At 38.8% G+C, this 14,340-nt stretch overlaps 1 protein-coding gene across 6 annotated transcripts; it reads left to right on the top strand.

Annotated features, from left to right (window-relative positions):
* Positions 1-704: 704 nt before the first annotated feature.
* LOC122023573 (pseudo histidine-containing phosphotransfer protein 2-like) lies at positions 705-7,108 on the top strand. 6 transcript variants are annotated; one of them, XM_042581740.1, is made up of 8 exons: positions 705-1,003; positions 1,152-1,191; positions 1,288-1,389; positions 6,074-6,204; positions 6,290-6,358; positions 6,471-6,542; positions 6,635-6,707; positions 6,835-7,108. In XM_042581740.1, exons 3-8 carry the CDS (start codon positions 1,303-1,305, stop codon positions 6,883-6,885), a joined length of 483 nt encoding a protein of 160 aa, XP_042437674.1. In that variant the 5' UTR covers positions 705-1,003; positions 1,152-1,191; positions 1,288-1,302; the 3' UTR covers positions 6,886-7,108. The 6 variants fall into 6 exon arrangements, with proteins under 6 accessions (XP_042437674.1, XP_042437680.1, XP_042437677.1 ...); XM_042581746.1 differs by lacking the exons at positions 1,152-1,191; positions 1,288-1,389 and adding an exon at positions 3,910-4,032; XM_042581743.1 differs by lacking the exons at positions 1,152-1,191; positions 1,288-1,389 and adding an exon at positions 2,017-4,032.
* The last annotated feature ends 7,232 nt before the right edge of the window (positions 7,109-14,340 follow it).

The following is a 14,340-nucleotide window of genomic DNA, read 5'->3' as shown; positions in this document are numbered from 1 at the left end:
GTAAAAGACGGGAACAGCTTCTGACAGCCGTCAAGTCGTATGGCTACGCCATACTCCTAGTCTGACAACGGGGGGTCCTGTTGTCCCATCGAAGAACATGCTCGGACTGTAGCAGCATGGTGTCAGGTAAGCTCTCTGACAGGTGCATACCGGGGTATGTGTTGCTGACACGTATGCACCTCGGTGGACGTGCATTAGTTCCTTCTCCGTCCTATATAAAGAGCCTATTACTCCGCCAAAGGTACGCATGATACAAGCTTGGCAGCCACTTTTTCCACCACTTACCTGACTTGAGCGTCGGAGGGTCGCCGCCGAGAATCCCTTCCCGGCTCGACTTTGGTGCAGGATCGTCGGAGCTTCGTTTGACCAGCCGGAGATCCACTCCATCGACTAGGAGCGCGCCGCGTGCCCAGCGTCCTTTGGTTCAGCGATTCGGACAGGATCAATATACATAGTTAAAAATAAATTTAAAAATTGAGCCATTTTATGATTCTATATATTAATAACGAGATCTTTAAATCTAAAGCTTTGCTAGAAATGGCATTATGCAAATTTTTTTGAATCTATTCTTGTCCTTTCTTTTTTAAAAAAATATGGACCCAACCCTACACAAAAGTGAAAAATAAAAAACAATAAAGTCATGCCAGCTGGCATCACAATTTTGAGTGCTGGGTTATCACTTATCATCTCATCAATTTTTAAGCTCAACTCAATCCATCAATATTCAAGCCCAATAGTTTTGTTTTTCCCTTCAATTTCTTTTCGACGAATATGTTTGAGATTTTAAGGGATGGGACTGGGAGTGTTAGGAAGGACAGGCCTTGTCCGCTGCGCCTTCCTCAGATTCGCTGCCAGTGAAATCTAGGGTTCATTCGCTGGATTCACGGCGCAGGAGGCACCCAATTCATCTTCTGCATTGTTTCGATCGTTCAATACAACGAGGCCGCTCTCCGTGTCGGAGCTGCCACATTGCTTGGATCCAGCATTTAGGTGACAATTAAAGGTTCGATTCCGCAACCGGCCCTCTCTCCATATGCAACCAGTTAACATTTTTCTGCTGCACAAAGATTCGATTCCGCTACCGTCCCTCTTTCCATATGTCCATTCTCGTTCCTTTAATTTAGCCAATAATCCTACTGTCTTTGTTGAAGATTCTTATGGTCGATACCATGTCAGGAATACACTTTTGTGGTGAGTAAGAATTTGAGTTGCTTCATGATCTAATGCATCGGTACTTTTTTTTTAAAAAAAATTGTAGTGTCTTTCGATTTCCCTTCTTTATGGTAGGAACCAACGGATCACATGCAAATTTTTGACAATGGGCTCTCACGCTGCTCTGTGTCATTCGGGTGGGTTTTTTCTACCAGAAGAGCCGAATGTCACGCCTTGGTTGGTGGAACCATCTTTTTGTTCTCATTATTTGTGATAAAGATAAGGTGCAGTTTGTTTGATTGTTTTTGTGGTGGTCCTTGAGGAAATAAAGAGAAAAGGAAATGAATTTGTCCACTTTCATTTTAGGTTCAATAGGATTTTCTAAAATGTATGTAACTAAACGTAACAAGTTCTAACTACTTTGGCAATCAAGATTAAACAATAAAAAAGAACATGTGCGGGCAGAGAATTGAGCTCTATCCTATGTCCTCACGGTTCTCAACTTTTCCCAAAACCCGCAAAATGAAAAATATTATCACTAATGTTCAACATAACTGGAAATGAGAACTTACACATAAAGTGAAATAAGTTAATAACATTTAAAAGTGCGGTTTATGCAACTTTCATAAATAACCTCGATGATAGATCCTTACATTCTATTTTTCAATAGGCACTACATCCCAATTGTTTTAAATTGCTGGTATTGCCAACTCTAACTATTGTATGCAGTGCAACATAGTTATTTCCTTCAGTAATTTTCAACTGTGTTTTATGATTTCTGGATGATTGCCAGTGAAACACTTTGCTTCAAAGATTCATGTGCTAATATATTTGATGACGTCCTTTACTTCCTCTTTTACTCAGTTTGTTGGTATGTGCTCAAGTGGAGTAGAGCAAAATTATACCTTGCGAGGAAGATGCAAGATCTGTCACTTCATTCTACTTTGAGTGATGCTCAATGGATATGCGTCCACTAAAAGAACCAATAACATCTTGAGATTCTCTTGGATAGCCGAAGCAGTAAAGTCTGTCCCAATGATTGATTTATCACATATTTATTGATAAGGATGATTTCTGTGACACACATGTATCCTGGCTGATTCATAGGTTTGTTCAGCTACTGGTTGAACATGGACTAGATTTGCTTCAAAAGTAGATACAGGCCTTTGATTCCTGTTAAATAAAGTTGGAGTTGATACAGGATAAGTTCATTACAGTCAGCACTGTGTCTATCTGGAATATTATCTGCCTAGCTAAGACCTAGTCATAATTGTTATCATCTTTTGTTCATGCGAAAAATATCTTGCAGACATTCAATTGGATTTTCTGCTAGAATTTGGCGAATTATGACTTTTCCTCATCAACTATTAGAAAAAATATATGCAAACTGAAGGAAATAAAAAAATGTCCATCTTCTACATAGTCTGATCTTAGGTAGTCAAATGATCAATATTGATGGTATTCTTATGCAAACATGTCAACAGAGCATATATAATGGAATTTTTATATGGCATATTTCATTGTTGGCATTTTCACTCAGTTTTCACTTTTGTAGAATTATACAAGATGAAAAGGCTTCATACATGATGCAATGTATTATTTGTTTTTGACAATGAATCCAGATAAGACAAGCTTACCAAGCATTTAACTAGAATATCTAGTATGTTACAGATAAAATACAATCTGCACAAAAATTGCTAATCTTCCTATTGTTGCATTTTAAATTTTAAACTTCTATTTAAAAAAAAAAAATCATAACTAGAGTTCAAATGTTTCCACTTTTTATCTTTGGCAAAATCTACAATCCATAGTTTTGGCATTTATCAACTAAAAAAAAACTAGTGATGTGTTTATGAACACAAGGATATTTCCTTTGTGATTTACTGTATTGTCCTGATGCAGCATTTTGTATATTCGATATTGTGATGCGAATATTCTTGAAAGTTTGTAGATCGCTTGGTTCTTTGTCTCATATATATCTGTTTGATTCTGTATTAGCTTATCCCATTCAATTTTATATTTTGAGGAAAATGAACATGCCGTACGATAATGAATGTGATGTAGAATGAACATGAACTAAGCCTCACAGAGAATTGAAAGTAGAAAATTTTTATTAATTGAAAGCTACATAGAGACTATGTGTTTTATTGCCTCAATCCTAATGAAAACTAGGAATTCAGGAGATACATTTATCCATATTAATTAACTATCCAAAATAAAAGGTAACAAATCAAGATAGACTAATTACTAAACAACTAGATCTATTACCAATCAACTCAAATCTGAATTCTATATCAAACATTCTCAAATTTGATTACTTTTTTGCATCATTAATGAGCTGATGATGTAATTGGAGAACATTTTGGTAATAATTCCAAATAGAGAAAAAGAATTAAATTGGAGAATATTTGAATTTTGAATTCCAAGTTGAGGTGTTTGGTAATAGTTCTAGTTGTTTGTTAATTAGTCTATTTTGACTTGTTATCCTTCATTTTGGTAGTCAATTAGTGAGAATAATTGTATTTTTCAATTTACTTATTTCTTTACTAGTTTTTATTAGGATCAAGTATATAAAAGTCCTAATCTCCTACGTTAACCTCTGATACTTGGATTTCTTCATCTACCTTTTTTCATGTCAAATACCAACACTCGAACATTCTTAGTGAACTTTCGATATTTATATTGATTACATGTAAACAGATTTAGAAAACTGTGTCTAGCACTTGGATTCACATGGTACAATTCTGAATAACACAGGAACAAACAGTGGAGAGGAATTTCATCTAAATGAAATAACTCAAGATGTGTTCGGGACTGTAGCAGTTGCATTATTACCTCCTATTTATAGAGACAATGATCTGGGCATATAACTGGTTTCAGGTTATTGTCTGAGTAGGCTGCTAATTGACTATAGTATGTATTTTTTTCATGGTCTGTTGATTCCTTAATATAATTCTCTTTTGGATTATTGAATTTTCAGTAAGGCCAAGTGGTGGCAGTTTTTTCTGTGTTTAAATAGGATTTTTTTTTTAAAAAAATCCCAAATATTTTGGTGAGTTTTTGAATGAGTAGTGTATTATTTGCAAATCAGTGGAACTTAATGGCATCTCAAATAATTGCCACCTTGCATATTCACTGTTTATCTTCCTTTTGTTAATACTTTGTTGGATGAATATTCGACAATATCTTATCTTTGGTGTTTGTGCTTAGAAAGGAACTTATCTTCCATGGACAATTTTGCCTGCCTGAGCTGAACCTGCTACCTTGCAACAATGTGCCTACAGCAGGGTTATTCAATGACTGCAGAATCACTTCTATTCATTATTGTTCACTTGGCTTAGAATTTATCTTTTTGTAATGCTGTTGATCACAAAATTGCCATGTGGCATGCCAATCTAAGTTTAGATTCTGATATCTACATTGGACAATGATGTATTGGATCAATTATGCATTGCATCTCACCACCACGGGTTGGTGTAGTTGGTACCTACATGGATGATGGTTGCTCCAATAGTTCTTAGGGTCAATTCCCACTCCTATGCTAGGGCAAATGCCCCTTGTGATTTACCCCCTTCCAGAGCGTGTGGGGCCGCCCTGGAGGGGCCGCTAAGATGACAGCTTCACCTTTTGCTCCAATTATGCATTGCATCTCACAACTTTTACTCCTTTAGCAAAGAAGTGGATGGGACCAGGACGGGACCAAACACTCTAAAGAAACCAAAACTGAAAATCAGGCTCTGAGAAACATTACAAAATCTTACTCATATTGGACGTGGAATAAAGATAGCATATCAAATGTCTATTACATTCTCATCTTTTCTTTTTCAGCTGGTTCAGACCATAAAAAAAAGCAAGACAATGACTTTTATCTATTGGATTTTGTATTTTTTAGCTCCAATTTGTGCTTCTGTTTTAGATTGATTCAAGTATTTGCTTGTTGGGTTTGCCTGCCATTTTTATTAAAACCCAATTTTAATGCTGTGTTAAAAGAAGTATATTTCTTTATTTAAGTGGACGTGCCATGCCAATGTCTCACTATCTGCTGGCATCAAATTTTGAACTGTTTTATAATTTGAAAGGATTTAGAGAGTATCTAAGGAAAAAGTAGACTGGAATTAGAAATGTATTTTTTCTTCTTGAATTCAATGATATTTTTATTAAACCATTGTCCTGGTGGCTTATATCACATATGAAAAATCCTTTTTCTGCTCTATAAATAGCAGCCTATCATGGTTTTCATATCTCATCAGCAACTGTTCCCTTTGCATTTCATCCTTTGCTCCATTTTGCATTTGTCCTGTGGTCACACATGGAATACTCTAGTTTGCACCGACAGCTTGCCACAATGAAGAAGAGTTTCTTTGATCAGGTTAAATTTCTGTGCTTCATCACTTTAGTATCTTTGTTTTTTGCAGAACAACTCACAATTACCTCTTACTGTTGCCTTCATAAGGTCTATAAATTACTGTTTGCCAATAACTACAAGACAGTAATACAAACAATAATTTTCTTCTAACTATAGTACATCACTAGCTAACAGTGTAAGAATAGGCATCCTGCTATCTATTTAATTCTCCCGTTTTATGCTTCCTTACTGCATAGAGAGCTTCTCATGTAATGTTTGCTGATGGCCAATGCAAAGTCAACATTGTTTAATGAGCAACTAAGACACACATATTGTCTGATGGCTAGTTTAAATGCTTAACTTTCCTGTCTCAGTCACTACACAAAATGGTTCCCATAGATTAATGTTAAAATTGACTTTGGAGCACCTTAATGTCACATTTAATACCATGCAACATTGTCGTATTTTATTAACATGATTTTGAAATTGCTCAATTGAAAAGAAAAAGGTTAGGTTTTGAAATAAGATCAGCACTTTTACCTCCAGTGGAGGTTGATCGAGTTGTGTTAATTGTAGGGGTTCCTAGATGAACAATTTTTTCAGATAGAAGAGCTGCAAGATGATGTTAGCCCTAATTTTGTGGAGGAGGTTGTAACCTTGTTCTTCAAGGACTCATCGAGACTAATGGGCAACATTGATCATGCCCTGTAAGCACATCTGTGGGTAATCTTTTCTAATGTATGTGTAGTGTAGTATTTATATTAATATTCCATCAGCTTCTTTTTCCTACAGAGAGAAGTTTCCTCAAGATTTTGATCGGCTGGACTCACTAATACACCAACTAAAGGGTAGTGCTTCCAGGTGAAACTAGTCATGACTTCTTGTTTTCTTTTTCTTTTTCTTTCTTTTTTTCATTTAATTGTAAATCCATTAATCTTGTAGCTTTTATTTCACTTGTTATAAACTTGTTTAGCATCGGTGCTGCGAAGATGAAGAATGAATGCACTTTTTTCAGAGATTTCTGTGACAAAGAAAATCAAGAAGGGTACCTCTTATTCCTTCACTACCATCTTCAATAATATCACTTGGATATCTTCTTAATACTGTGCTTATTGATGCATCCATGACTATATTCAGATGCATAAGATCATTCCAAAAGGTTAAGAAGGAGCACGCATGCTTGAGACAGAAGCTGGAGAATTATTTCCAGGTTCTACACTGATGACTAAAGCGCAAAGAATTCCATCAATAAGCCTTTTCATTATTCTAAATATACTCTTTCTATCTTATTATGTGTGAACTAAGCTTTCTCACGATGCTCTCGCTTTGGTTGCCAGTTGCTCAGGCAAGTCGGTCCAGTTGCAAAAGCTACTCGATCTGGCAATTAGGAAGAAGGGAGGATCCTGCATCGATACATATGCAGCACTGCGAGCTTGATAAGCTTAAAGTTTAGTAGTGTAATGCTTACTAGCTAAATGGCGTGCATGGCGATGATTAAGCAATGCTATTGTAGGAGATGTATTGACATGTAAAATTGTATCTTTATTATGAAAGATTTAGTGTTCTGAAAGCCCAACAGGATTGCAGATTCAACTAGTTAATCTCCCCAAATTTAAGCCCGATAAATGGGCTGCTGTTCTCTTCCCCTGATCTGCCCATTTTCCTGATGACATCAGTCAAAATTGCCCCACTCTGGAGGACGACCCACCTTTTAAGTTGTCTCTCAATTAGTACCAGGTTAGATAACATTTGCACATAAGACACTCACGGGTGATGTATGTGGACTTTCCTTTACTCCTGGGGTAATGATGCGTTTGCTAGTTTTTTTTTAAAATATTTAAGATTGAATCTTAGTTTCGAAAAATTAATCGATAATTTTTTAAATAAATAATTAACCTAAGAATCGAATTAATCTTTAAATTGCATACTGGTGCAAAATATATCGTGGACTTTGCTGTGCTCGACTCATGCCATTATTACTTTCTTCATAAAAAAAGTATTTTAAATATTAATTTCTCTGAAAAAAATAAATTTATGATAATAATTCGTAATATTTGGTGCATCCTCTCGTTCCTTCTGACCATTTTGGAATCTTCAGTCTCTTTCCTTTTAATGTTGTTGGCTTGTTGCAACAAAATCCTTTTCTACTCCCTATTAATTTGTTGACTTCTTTTATTCATATAACCACTTATTCAATATTTTTCGTAAACTCTTTTCCTTGATTGAGATGGTGTAGCCCTCCAACGTTGATTTTTCATCATTCTCGGATTGTAAAAGTCATCATCTTATGGCTCTCAAGGATGACTCTGTGGGTTTTAGAATAAGGTAAATTATTCCATCGTAACCGAGTGAGGGACTTTCCTAGATACGGACATGAGATAACTCAAAACAACATTTATATCTATCGAGAATTGAATGATGCCTCTTTAATAACAAGCACATGTAATGGTGATTTTTCCTCATTCTCATGTCTTGGTCATATCAATTGCGTGCACTATTTGGTATTGATGATTCATTTGATCGTTATTCCTTATCGTGTAAGGATGTTAAATCTCAGTGGACGCAACTGTTAGCCATTTTGCATTAATTGCGTTAATTAAAATTCTTTTTAAATTTATTGTTAATTCACCTTAGAGATTTCGGCCTTTTACCAACCGAACCGGTCCCGTTTCTCGAAAGAATATCGTAGTTTTAAAATTATCAAAAATAACATTAAAAATAATATTATTTTTGAGTCAACCTCTTAAATCTCCTATTTAAGACGTTATTTTTCAATATATCTTACGTAGATCTGATATGAAAAAAATATCATATTTATATTGGACCTAATATGAGAAAATATTAGATTCACATTAGACTTGATATTGGATCAAATCAGTTCAACACTGGATTTGATATTGGATCATATCAGATCCACACTGGACACAGATTTGATGTGAGAAAATATCAAGCTCACATTTAGCCTAATATGGAAAATATCAAGTTGAGAGTGGACCTAATATTTCCATATCAGGCTGAGAATGGATCTGATATTTTCATATCAAACCTAATATGAATTTGATATTGGATCATATCAGAGCCAGAGTAGGCTTAATATGGAAAAATATCAAACCTTTTTTAATCTTAAAGAGAGGATATATTAGAAAACGACAAGAGAAAGAAAGATGAAATTTAGAAGGTTAGTGGGAAAGATAGAAAGAGAATAATATTATTTTTAATATTTTTTTGGTAGTTTTTAAATTAAGATGCTCATTTAGGTAAATAAGAAAATATGGTAAAAAACCGTAGAGATTTCCCTAATTCATCACATTATATTTAGGTAAATAAGAGAATATTGTAAAAAATCGTAGAGATTTCCCTAATTCATCACATTATATTATATTATTAATGTATTTTTTATTCATCTTAACTTATTTTAATCCTCCTATTATTATCTTCTTTATAAAGGAAGTCTTAGACTATATAAAATTGTAATTGGCATGATAATCAATGCAGACAATATGTGGTCCACATAAAAATAATAAAATTAAATCTAATAGAAAAACCTCCGTTACCAAATTTAAATGGTAGTAACTAATTGTTGAATATACGTGAATAAAGAAAATATAAAAGAGGCATAGAGATTTATTGTGAATAGGACTTTAGTCTCACATTGGGAGCTTTAAGATATGTTGGTTAGTTTATATTGATTTACATGCATTGAGGATGTGAACAAATACATGGGGGGAGACTCTCTCTCACACGTGGGTGCGCAGGGGAGGGTGCAAATCCATGGTCCGGATTACACTGAACCATGTCGACTCGTGTGCGGGTACGACCTGTGCGCATCGAATGTCAGACTGATTGGGACAAAATTTGCCCAAGCAGAACAACCAACATTTTGCCACGTAAACCTTTTTGTTGCTTGTGTAACGGATGCATTAAAGAAAAAATAATGCAGTCGAGTGAAACAGATGCATTAAAAAACGATTAATGCAGCCGAGTGAAATGTTGGTGTCACACAGCTGGCAAATAATGATCATTAAACGATCATTAAGGCTGTCATTAGTCTCAACTCTTACATAAGGAGGCTACGACCACAGGAAAAAAGTTACACACATGAGAGGATTCTCCACCTACGTTCCCCATCTCCTCTATCGTGCATTTTTTGCTCGGTGGAGTGTCCGTGATAGTAGTCGGGTACCTCTTAGTTCGCCGTGACCATTAGTGCTTGGTGGAAATCACGGTTCACCGTTGTATCCCAGGGAAATAGACGATCCAAGAAAGCCTCGAAGCACAACCGGAGGTGGGGCGAATCTGTTTCAAGGAAACTGCGTTCGTCGCAGGCCTCAATTTACTCAGTTCACTTGTCCGGCCGCTTTCTAGGCTTCGCTTTGCTGTTTGACAGTAACTCGCTCGACAGAAGCCTGTAACTCGTTCAGTAACAACTCGCTCGGCAGAAGTCTACAATTTGCTCGACAGAAGCCTTCAATTCGCTCGGTCAGCCTCTTCTCTCGGTCGGCCTTAAGCTTCACTCGGTCGACCTCTTCGCTCGATCGACCTTTTCGCTCGGTCGGCCTTAAGCTTCACTCGGTCGACCTCTTCGTTCGGTCAGCTTTAAGCTTCGCTCAGTCGCCCTAACCCTCTACTTTCGGTCGGCCTTAGCCTATTTCGCCTGGTCAGCCACTGTGAAGCATGCTTTCAGCTCTTGGCAGACACCAGCCCCTGCTGGCAACTTGAGATTATCAGCTCAGGTCATTTCAACCGATAAGTTGAATTTATTTTGTATAATTTAAATTCAACTAAGTCATCGAAAATCTCCGGCAATAGATTGTTTTTGCTAACAATCTTGAAACAGATTTGATTTTGTTGAGATGACCACAGAAGAAAATATTAAGGTGCAATAGACTCGACACCTGCAGACCCCCTCTGCCCCGATTGGAACTGTGTCAATTAGTCATGGGGAAAAGCTAGAGAAGTTTAGTGGACTCAACTTCAAGAGGTGGTAGTAGAAGATGCTCTTCTACCTGACCACGCTCAATCTGGCTCAGTTCTTGACCGAGGATCGTCCAAAGTGTGTTGAGGATGCTGATGCACAAACTATCAATGTAGTGAAAGCATGCCCTCATTCTGAGTTTCTTTATCAAAACTACATTCTCAATTGCCTTGCCGACTCACTATACGCTGTGTATAGTATGAAGAGAACGACTAAGGAGCTGTGGGAGTCCCTGGACAAGAAGTACAAGACGGAGGATGCAGGGGCCAAGAAGTTTATTGTGGGTCGATTCCAGGATTACAAGATGGTTGACTCCAAGATGGTGATCAACCAAGTCCAGGAGCTTCAGGTGATCTTGCACTAGATCCACTCAGAAGGGATGATTCTGAGTGAAACCTTCCAGGTGGCTGCTATCATTGAGAAGCTGTCTCTCGGCTGGAAGGACTTCAAGAACTACCCGAAGCACAAGCGGAAGGAGATGAATGTGGAGGAACTCATTGTTAGAATTCGCATTGAAGAAAACAACAAGAGTTCAGAGAGAAAGCTATTCTCTCAGGCTACTGTGAAAGCTAACGTGGTCGAGCACGGTCAAAGCTCGAAACGGAAGAACCCCAAGTCTTCCAAGATGGGACCCAGAAGAGGCATCAACAAGAAGAAGTTCTCTGGGAAGTGCTTCAATTGTGACTGAATAGGTCACAAATCTTCTGAGTGCATAAAGTAGGAGACTAACCTGAACGAGGGCCTAGAAATGGACGACCTCTGTACTGTGGTCTCTGAGTTGAACCTAGTGGGTTCAAACCCGCGGTAATGGTGGATTGATACTGGAGCCACCAGACATGTGTGCTGCAACAAGGAGCTGCTCCACAACTTCGAAGAAGTCACTGGAGACAAATTGTTCATGGGGAACTCAACAACCTCGGACATCATGAGCCAAGGAAAAGTGGTGCTGAAAATGACATCGGGCAAGGACCTTACTCTGAACAATGTGTTGTATGTTCCGAAGATTCGAAAGAATCTAGTGTCCGGATCATTGTTAAGCAAGCATGGGTATAGCATTATTTTTGAGTCGGACAGAGTTGTATTTGTAGAACCGTTGCGGTCGGCTAGAAGGAGGTTGTTGGTTAGTTCTGTAAAGACAAAAGGCAAACAACCATTCTCGAAATCTTTAAGCTAACACTTGCATAAATAATAAGCAGAAAGTAAATAGAACATTAAAAAGAATGAGGCACAGGGATTTACTTGGTTACAACCGATGCGGTTGTTAATCCAAGGAAGATTAAGCACTAAAACTCCTTCAGGCGGAGAAGCCTCTTAAAACGTTGAAGTGCAGAAACAGAAGCTTAACTACAACTAAAGTGTACAAGTGTTTGGAAATGAAATGCTTATGATTGTTGAAAAGCTTCTGGACCAAGGCTATATTTATAGCCTTGGTCGGGGTGCCCCGAAGGGTTTCGGGCGCCTTGGGGGGATAAACTTTATCCCCCAACGATTAGATCGAGTCAAAACTCGATCCTGGTCAAAAGCTGGTCCGGGCGCCCGGAAGGGTTCCAGGCACCCCGGAGGGGTCCGGGCACCCTGGTCAGCTCCGGGCACCCCGAACCTCGAAAGTCAACTCTAGTTGACTTTTTCGTCCGGGACCTCTGCTCCGTTTTAGTCCCGCCTCGGTCCGGGTCTTTTGCTCCGGATCCGCTTACTTGGGTGATTTCTGCCATCCGAAAATGGGCTCACCCAAACCCAACTTCCGGTCTTCTCGAGCAGGCTTCCGCTCCGGCTCCTCGTCCCTCGGAGTCGTCACATGATTCCTTCTCGTCCGCCAGCGTACTCGTCCGCAGTCTTCGTCCCTCAGTCGCACCGAGCCCGTCGGCTCTCTCCCGTGCCGACGTTCTCGCTAGCTGCGTCTCTTGCTCCCCGAGCAATCTTCCACTACGGTTTCTCGTCCCTCAGAACCAGTGCACGCTTCCTTCTCGTCCACCGGGGTACTCTTTCACGGCACCTCGTCCCTCGGACGCACCGAGCCCGTCGACTCTCTCCCCGTGCCGTCCTTCTCACTAGCCGCGTCTTCCGCTCGAGTATCTGTGCTCCTAAGCTCCTGCACACTTAGACACAAGGTTAAAACAACACAAGACCTAACTTAACTTGTTGATCACACCAAAATAACCTTGGGGTTCCAACAGTATTGTCCAAGAATGAAATGTTTGTAGGAAGGGGTTATGTATCTGATGGGCTATTTAAACTCAATGTAATGACGATTAGGCCTAAGATAAATAAAAATGAAAGCTCTTCCACTTATATGCTTGAGTCTTCATGTTTGTGACATGGTAGACTAGAACATGTTAACTACGATGTGTTGCGTAGATTAATAAACATGCAAAGCATACCTACATTCCACCTTGACCCAAACACAAATGTAAGATTTGTGTTGAAGCGAAAATGACAAGATCATCCTTTCAATATATTGAAAGAAGCAATAAACCACTCGGGCTAATTCACACTGACGTGTGCGACTTCAAAGGTACACCAACACGTGGTGGGAATAAGTACTTCATCACTTTTGTAGATGATAATACAAACTACTGTTATTTGTATCTTCTCAAAAGTAAAGATGAAAGTATAGAGAAATTTGCTCTCTATAAGAATGAGGTTGAAAACTAACTTAATAGAAAGATTAAGGTGGATCGAAGTGATCAAAACAGTGAATATGTATCACCATTTGCTGAGTCATGTGCTGAACATGAGATTAGACATGAAACAACAACTCCTTATACTCCTCAGTAAAATAGAGTTGCTGAGTGGAAGAATCAAACTCTAAAGGAGATAATGAATGCTCTTTTATTGACCTCTGGATTGCCATAGTTCATGTGGGGGGAAGTTGTGTTAACAACTAATTACCTTTTAAATAAGGTGCCCCGCAAGAAAATAGATAAGAGCCCTTATGAGTTGTGGAATGGAAAACAACCGTTCTACAAATATTTACGAATATGAGAGTGTCTTGCCAAAGTTTTGGTGCCTGATCCGAAAATGATTAAGATAGGACAAAATGTTGGAGCAATCCCAATGGTCCGTGGGACCATGTGTTTTAGTGTTTGGGCAAAGGATTTAAGCTAGGTTTACCCTTGTTATTTGATATGTGTATGTGAGTGTGCAGGTATGCAGGATACACATGTGACTCAGGTTGATGGCTTCGGGTCCGGTGAAGGATGGAGCATCCGAGGGATCGTGGACAAGACAGCGAGGACAAGGGCCGAGGGAAGCGACTTCGAGGCATACGCGAAGGATGACATTGGAGATGAGTCACGGACTTGTATGCATTCGAGGGACGAGAGCCAAAGGAAGTAGGCTTGAAGGCAATAGGTCAAGGCTGCAAAGAAGCGTCAAGTGAGTCATAAGGGTGAGGGTACGAGTGCACGAGAGATTGTACTCGGAGTAAAATCCTAGTTTTATGGTTTTACTCTAGCGTTACTGTAACATTACTGTAGTAGTCGACTGCATGTTTTAGCAGTCGACTGGGAGCGAACAGAATGCTTCTGTTCGTTTGGTCAGTATGGAGCAGTCAACTGTTAGTTTTAGCAGTCGACTGGTATCGAGCCGTTGGGATGTAACGATCAAATTTCCACAGAGGACAGTCGACTGCATGTTTTGGCAGTCGACTGGTAGGCGGGGTTTTCAACTCGCGACCTATATAACTAAGGCTTGAAAGTTTGGTTATCCTTGACGAAATTAGTGGTGGTAAACTCTAATTAGTAGTCTACTTGTTCTCAAGTGTTTGTGAGTGTTGTGGTGAGGTTTCTCCACCCACAAGGAGCTACTTGAGATAATCGGAGTTTGCCGGGGGCTAATCCACCAACGGATCGGGATCGTCCACCTCAAG

This window comes from Zingiber officinale, chromosome 9B (genome assembly GCF_018446385.1).
Source record: "Zingiber officinale cultivar Zhangliang chromosome 9B, Zo_v1.1, whole genome shotgun sequence".
NCBI lineage: Eukaryota > Viridiplantae > Streptophyta > Magnoliopsida > Zingiberales > Zingiberaceae > Zingiber > Zingiber officinale.
Note: the sequence above shows the minus strand (reverse complement) of the source record. Positions and strands in the feature narration are given on the sequence as shown.